The sequence below is a fragment of the Oncorhynchus gorbuscha genome, unplaced genomic scaffold, assembly GCF_021184085.1.
Source record: "Oncorhynchus gorbuscha isolate QuinsamMale2020 ecotype Even-year unplaced genomic scaffold, OgorEven_v1.0 Un_scaffold_10433, whole genome shotgun sequence".
In the NCBI taxonomy this organism is placed as follows: Eukaryota; Metazoa; Chordata; class Actinopteri; order Salmoniformes; family Salmonidae; genus Oncorhynchus; species Oncorhynchus gorbuscha.
This window is the reverse complement of record NW_025753203.1, coordinates 330-8,363: the sequence shown is the minus strand read 5'-3', so window position 1 is coordinate 8,363 and position 8,034 is coordinate 330. Positions and strand designations below refer to the sequence as shown.

The window sequence follows — 8,034 nt, the reverse complement described above, 5'->3', positions numbered from 1 at the left end:
CAGTCGTCCCTCTACAGCAGTACAATAGAGTAGAGTAGAGTATAATAGAACACACTAATCAGTCGTCCCTCTACAGCAGTACAATAGAGTAGAGTAGAGTATAATAGAACACACTAATCAGTCGTCCCTCTACAGCAGTACAATAGAGTAGAGTAGAGTATAATAGAACACACTAATCAGTCGTCCCTCTACAGCAGTACAATAGAGTAGAGTAGAGTATAATAGAATAGAGTAGAGTAGAGTGTAATAGAGTAGAATAGAACACACTAATCAGTCGTCCCTCTACAGCAGTACAATAGAGTAGAGTAGAGTATAATAGAACACACTAATAGAGTAGAACAGAGTAAATAGAGTTTAATAGAGTAGAATAGAGTAGAGTAGAATAGAACACACTAATAGAGTAGAACAGAGTAAATAGAGTTTAATAGAGTAGAATAGAGTAGAGTAGAGTAGAATAGAACACACTAGTAGAGTAGAACAGAGTAAATAGAGTTTAATAGAGTAGAATAGAGTAAATAGAGTTTAATAGAGTAGAATAGAGTAGAGTAGAATAGAGTAGAGTATAATAGAGTAGAGTAGAATAGAACACACTAATAGAGTAGAACAGAGTAAATAGAGTTTAATAGAGTAGAATAGAGTAGAGTAGAATAGAGTAGAGTATAATAGAGTAGAGTAGAGTAGAATAGAACACACTAATAGAGTAGAACAGAGTAAATAGAGTTTAATAGAGTAGAATAGAGTAGAGTAGAATAGAGTAGAGTACAATAGAGTAGAGTATAATAGAACACACTAATAGAGTAGAACAGAGTAAATAGAGTTTAATAGAGTAGAATAGAGTAGAGTAGAGTAGAATAGAACACACTAGTAGAGTAGAACAGAGTAAATAGAGTTTAATAGAGTAGAATAGAGTAGAGTATAATAGAGTAGAGTAGAATACAGAGAGTAGAACACAATATAGTAGAGTAGAACAGAATAAATAGAGTAGAGTAGAATAGAGTAGAGTAGAGTAGAGTGTAATAGAGTAGAGTAGAGTAGAATAGACTAGAGCAGGGGTGTCAAACTCATTTCGCATCGTGGGCCACATACGGCCTAGGGAGATGTCAAGTGGGCCGGACCATTAAAATTATACCATACTCTGCTATAAATAACCAAAATATCATGTCTTTCCTTTGTTTTGGTGTAAAGAAGCACAAGAACATTAGGAAAATATTGAAATTTAATGAACTATCCTTTTACAAAACATTTCATGAAACACCTCATATTTCCTTAGACAAATGTGCAATTTACTTTTATCATTCACAAATATGCATTGCAACTGATCCCACTGATTGTACAAAGGCACAAAACTTTAATTGGTACTGAAAAATATAGTAATGCACTTTAAGATTAAATGAGACTTTTAAAGAAAGGAATTTTTAAACCACTTACACATACGCATATAAAATCTAAATGTAATCCCTGCGTACACCTTACAAACTAAGGAGAGTGATTTTAAATGTGTAATGAAGAAAGTGTTGCCTGTCCTGTAAATCTGTAAACTTCATACATGAAACATACATACACATACAATACATACTGAAAATTTATGGAGTTGTATGAACAGTAGAATTCCATCACACAACTTTTGTTTTGAAGCTGCTGACTAACATTAAAGTGCACATTTTTTAAATCACCACAGTAAGGATTCATCTTCACAGAGCTGTATTCTTTCAATGCAAAACAGTATCTAAGGCAGCATTTTAAAGGTGTTAGTCTAGTCTGGACTTGTATTTGTACCTGAAACTTGGCATCTTTTGGCCTGTACAAGTGCATCAACACCAGGTGTCATGTCCTGACTAGCTGTCACTTTCAGAATGTCATTTAAGTGTTTGTTTGTGAGCCTTGAACGCATTTTGTTTTATTGATATTCATCACTGAGAAAATTTGTTCACAAAGGTAGGTTGTCCCAAACATTAATAAAATTTTAGCAGCCAGGGCTGTTAATTTGGGTACCCTGGTAGTAGATACTGTAGTGGCGTCGAATATTATATTCCTTCAATACTCGAAACTTGTTGCAAACACACCAAGCACAAAGGTTTTCCGTGCATCTCTGTAAATAAATAGGACGTGGTCCATTTTTCTTGAAAATTCTACACTTATCTACTTTTCTCCGTTTGGATAAACATTTTGGCTAATGAGGGTGTAGCGGAGAGGTAGAGACAAGGTATTAACAACGTCGTAACAAAGCAGCAGATGGCGCATTGATACCGTCTGCTGTTTCAGTCTGTCTCAGTGATGCGGCTTGTCTTCCTACTCTGATGGAAAAAAGTCATTATAGCGGATAATCCATGAATTGCAGCGAATTAAAAATATTAATTCCATGTCTTTTATGCATTTTTTCCACTTTCAAATTATCCTGCGGGCCTGATCGAACCTCCTTGGGGGCCGGTTCCGGCCCGCGGGCCGTATGTTTGACACCCCTGCTCTACAGCCTTTAAGGGGACCACTAAACAATACTCAGAGTGATTAGTGACAATTAAATTCATTCCATTAATTAATTAATTAAATCTTACAGGCAGAATAAACCTCTAGAATGGCACCTAAGGTTTTAGTATTTATGTACAGTAACACCATTTACCCCCCTGAAGACATTAAATATATTATAGGGGCCTCCTGGGTGGTGCAGTGGTCTAAGGCACTGCATCTGTTTGAGGCCAGGCTCTGTCCCAGCCGGCCGCGACCGGGGCACAATTGGCCCAGGACGGTTTGGCCGGCAGGGATGTCCTCGTCTTATCGTGCTCTAGCGACTCCTGTGGCGGGCCGGGCGCAGTGCACGCTGACCAGGTCGCCAGGTGTTACGGTGTTTCCTCCTCCGACACATTGGTGCGGCTGGCTTCCGGGTTAAGTGGGCATTGTGTCAAGAAGCAGTGCGGCTTGGTTGGGTCGTGTTTCAGAGGACGCATGGCTCCAGACCGTCGCCTCTCTTGAGTCCGTATGGGAGTTGCAGCGATGAGACAAGACTGTAACTACCAATTGGATACCACAAAATTGGGGAGAATAAATATAAGTTTATAACAGAATATATGGGCAACTAAAAAACTCAATAAAAAGTCCGGCTTGACAATTGATTTTCAGTGGAGAAAGGCCCGGGCCCCGCGCCCCCACTTTAGTGGAGAGGGACCCCGCGCCCCCACTTTAGTGGAGAGGGACCCCGCGCCCCCACTTTAGTGGAGAGGGACCCCGCGCCCCCACTTTAGTGGAGAGGGACCCCGCGCCCCCACTTTAGTGGAGAGGGACCCCGCGCCCCCACTTTAGTGGAGAGGGACCCCGCGCCCTGTGGTGGGAAAATGGGTGAGATGAGACAGTACTGACCGATAGAGACTCCACAGTGTGACCCCGCCAGGTTGATGTTAGACTCTGAGACGGCGGCCATTCTGATATGGTCGTAAGCCCGGGACAGGAAGGCAGCGAAGGTGCTGGCGAACGCCACCGTGCGGTCCCGTGTGGCACAGCCGATCGCCACGCTCACCTACACAGAAAATAGATTAGATTTTTTTAAGGTGGATAATTTATAATTCCAGAAAATGTTAAACACCTGGACAGACAGACCGACCAGGGTGACCGACCAGGGTGACCTGGACAGACAGACCGACCAGGGTGACCTGGACGGACCAGCTGGCAGGGGTCTCAACACTACAATACCATAGACCCTGCAACGTAACAATCTAACTATCGCTCCGTAACACCTGCATCTGTAACCACAAAAGGCTGCTCATGCCCCCCCAGGGTCTGTGGTGACGCCTCAAGCAGAGATGCAGTGCCTTAGACCGCTGCGCCACAATGCAAGTCCAGTTTAGTCCTCGTCTCTACACCCCCCCATACACCCCCTCACCATGTTCTGTTCAGGGTAGACTACATTATACACCCTCTCCCCTCACCATGTTCTGCTCAGGGTAGACTACATTATACACCCTCTCCCCTCACCATGTTCTGCTCAGGGTAGACTACATTATCATACACCCCTCTCCCCTCACCATGTTCTGCTCAGGGTAGACTACATTATCATACACCCTCTCCCCTCACCATGTTCTGCTCAGGGTAGACTACATTATCATACACCCTCTCCCCTCACCATGTTCTGCTCAGGGTAGACTACATTATCATACACCCTCTCCCCTCACCATGTTCAGCTCAGGGTAGACTACATTATCATACACCCTCTCCCCTCACCATGTTCAGCTCAGGGTAGACTACATTATCATACACCCTCTCCCCTCACCATGTTCTGCTCAGGGTAGACTACATTATCATACACCCCCTCACCATGTTCTGCTCAGGGTAGACTACATTATCATACACCCTCTCACCATGTTCTGCTCAGGGTAGACTACATTATCATACACCCTCTCCCCTCACCATGTTCTGCTCAGGGTAGACTACATTATCATACACCCTCTCCCCTCACCATGTTCTGCTCAGGGTAGACTACATTATCATACACCCTCTCCCCTCACCATGTTCTGCTCAGCGATGAAGCACTCTACAAAGCGTTCAGGGTAGGCCTTGTAGAACATCTCAGAGAAGGTAGAGTTCTTCATGTCAGCGTCCAGAGCCACCACCCTCGGACTGGACTGACCGAGTTTAGCCAGGGCCACGCCATACGCCTTACGAGTAGCCACCTGGGGAGAGAAAGGTAGACAGGAAGTGTTACCCAGGAGCCTACAGATAACCATGTCAGAGGGGGACGTGTCCCTGATATTGTAGGCAGGCGATAGGTCGGCGGTGTGTGTAACTTGTCACCAATCTTCTAGAAAGAAGGGCTAGGCAGGGTGAAAGGTCAGCGGTGTGTGTACCTTGTCTCCGATCTTGTAATTGGGAGGGCTAGGCAGGGTGAAAGGTGAGAGGTCAGCGGTGTGTGTGTGTACCTTGTCTCCGATCTTGTAATTGGGAGGGCTAGGCAGGGTGAAAGGTGAGAGGTCAGCGGTGTGTGTGTGTGTACCTTGTCTCCGATCTTGTAATTGGGAGGGCTAGGCAGGGTGATTGGTGAGAGGTCAGCGGGAGCGGTATCTTCATTGGGTAGCTCGGGGCAGATGGTCTTGTTGGGGTTCTGAATCTGAGACTCTAAGTCTTTAATGGCCTCCTGGCCCGGTCCTTGGGCATCGGCTTCCCATGCCAGTTATCCGTGTTCTCTATGCCTGGAGGAGGGAGATGAGTCAACAGGTCATTTACCCCACCAGGGAAATGTTTATATTATCTAGTACACTCATTACACTATTTAGAGACCATTACACTGTTATATTATTGTTAAGGGAATTTTTAAAATCTATAATGACTAATTATGTATACATTTCAATCAGGATGTACTAATCAGAATACTATTCTATATATGTATGAGTTTTCTTTCTTGATCCCAGTACTGAAAATAATGAATGTGGTCAAAAGTTAGAACAATGACTGTCTGTTCCTTGGTACAAATCTTCAGACTGCCATTTGAATGCTTATCTACAGGAGAAGGCCTTGAGTCATAAATGATATTAAATTGGTAGGGAGACGGATGTGGGAAGGCTTGAGATACAGCCTTTGTACTGGAACGGAGATGGCACGGATTGGGGCTGGAACGAAGGACGTCATTTTCAGTTTATAACCTGTGGTAAAACTGTATAGTATTCAGTACTCTCGTGAATAAACTCTGCTGTCTGATTGTAAGACAGAGCCCAGTCTATCATTATACAATAAGGGAATTACAAATACTTATGAATTGACAAGAGTGTTTCATTTTAATTGGGTATTAAAACATAACGATTTAATTCCTTTAACAATTATCTAGTAAACTATCTAGAGACCATTATATTATCTAGTGACCGTTATATTCTGTTATATTATCTAGTGACCATTATATTCTGTTATATTATCTAGAGACCATTATATTCTGTTATATTATCTAGAGACCATTATATTCTGTTATATTATCTAGAGACCATTATATTCTGTTATATTATCTAGAGACCATTATATTCTGTTATATTATCTAGAGACCATTATATTCTGTTATATTATCTAGTAAACTATCTAGAGACCATTATATTCTGTTATATTAACTAGTAAACTATCTAGAGACCATTAGACTGTTATATTATCTAGTAAACTGACTATCTAGAGATCATTAGACTGTTATATTATCTAGAGACCATTAGACTGTTGCAACCAGAGCCATCAGTGTAAATACAACCTGTGGAATTGCAGTATTGGGTGTATTCATTAGCACAACGTTGCAAAACATTCTTCAAAATGAAAACTAGCATTTCTTATGGGATAAGTTCAGGTTAGTCCCTTCTGGGTTTTGGCCCGTTTACTTCCTGGTTTATACGCCCTCCCATCTCCATCTACCTTTGAGTCCTCGACCCTTGAAGGTCTTGGCGACAATCATAGTGGGTTTCCCTTTCACCTGCTGGGCCTGCCACAGAGCTTTACACAGCTCCTCAACGTCATGACCATCCACCACATACGTGTTCCACCTGGATGAGGAGAAGGACCGGGTTACACACGCAACAGGCCGACCCTGGTCGAAAAGAGATGGGAGGAGGAGATGTGGGACGAGGAACCAGATGAGAGATGTGAGGAAGAAGACCGGTGGAGGGTGGAGGGGTACCGACCCGAACGAGAAGAGAGCAGGAGGTGCAAGAGAGGAGCGAAGGAGAAGAGGGAGGGGTACTGACCCAAACAAGAAGAGAGCAGGAGGTGCAAGAGAGGAGCGAAGGAGAAGAGGGAAGGGGTACTGACCCGAACGCTTCGCAGCGTCTGCGGTAGACGTCCATGTCGTGTTTGAGAGGAGCAGCTTCACTCTGTCCCAGGCGGTTAACGTCGAGAACAGCCACCAGGTTATCCAGGTTGTAGTGAGAACCAAACGCCATGGCTTCCCAGACAGCCCCCTCTGAACACTCCCCATCACCCAGCATGCAGTACACACGGTAACTAGGGACACATAAAAAACAACACACTACAAAGTAACTTTGGGCGCTCTAACCCAATTCACAGACTGCTCTATAACACATGTCCTTCTCATAGAGCACATGTCACAGGCAGAGTAAAGCCTGACACAGAGAGAGTAAGCCTGACACAGAGAGAGTAAGCCTGACACAGAGAGAGTAAGCCTGACACAGAGAGAGTAAGCCTGACACAGAGAGAGTAAGCCTGACACAGAGAGAGTAAGCCTGACACAGAGAGAGTAAGCCTGACACAGAGAGAGTAAGCCTGACACAGAGAGAGTAAGCCTGACACAGAGAGAGTAAGCCTGACACAGAGAGAGTAAGCCTGACACAGAGAGAGTAAGCCTGACACAGAGAGAGTAAGCCTGACACAGAGAGAGTAAGCCTGACACAGAGAGAGTAAGCCTGACACAGAGAGAGTAAGCCTGACACAGAGAGAGTAAGCCTGACACAGAGAGAGTAAGCCTGACACAGAGAGAGTAAGCCTGACACAGAGAGAGTAAGCCTGACACAGAGAGAGTAAGCCTGACACAGAGAGAGTAAGCCTGACACAGAGAGAGTAAGCCTGACACAGAGAGAGTAAGCCTGACACAGAGAGAGTAAGCCTGACACAGAGAGAGTAAGCCTGACACAGAGAGAGTAAGCCTGACACAGAGAGAGTAAGCCTGACACAGAGAGAGTAAGCCTGACACAGAGAGAGTAAGCCTGACACAGAGAGAGTAAGCCTGACACAGAGAGAGTAAGCCTGACACAGAGAGAGTAAGCCTGACACAGAGAGAGTAAGCCTGACACAGAGAGAGTAAGCCTGACACAGAGAGAGTAAGCCTGACACAGAGAGAGTAAGCCTGACACAGAGAGAGTAAGCCTGACACAGAGAGAGTAAGCCTGACACAGAGAGAGTAAGCCTGACACAGAGAGAGTAAGCCTGACACAGAGAGAGTAAGCCTGACACAGAGAGAGTAAGCCTGACACAGAGAGAGTAAGCCTGACACAGAGAGAGTAAGCCTGACACAGAGAGAGTAAGCCTGACACAGAGAGAGTAAGCCTGACACAGAGAGAGTAAGCCTGA

General features: G+C 44.4%; 1 protein-coding gene across 1 annotated transcript; it reads right to left on the bottom strand.

Annotated features, from left to right (window-relative positions):
• Window positions 1-3,195: 3,195 nt before the first annotated feature.
• Window positions 3,196-6,998, bottom strand: LOC124030312 (transketolase-like; the record flags this gene model as incomplete). Its single annotated transcript, XM_046341705.1, is given in 6 exon segments — window positions 3,196-3,508; window positions 4,494-4,658; window positions 4,979-5,121; window positions 5,124-5,174; window positions 6,367-6,494; window positions 6,760-6,998. Coding segments are annotated over 6 exon segments (1,002 nt in total), but the record flags the coding sequence as incomplete, so codon positions are not given.
• Between the last annotated feature and the right edge of the window lie 1,036 nt (window positions 6,999-8,034).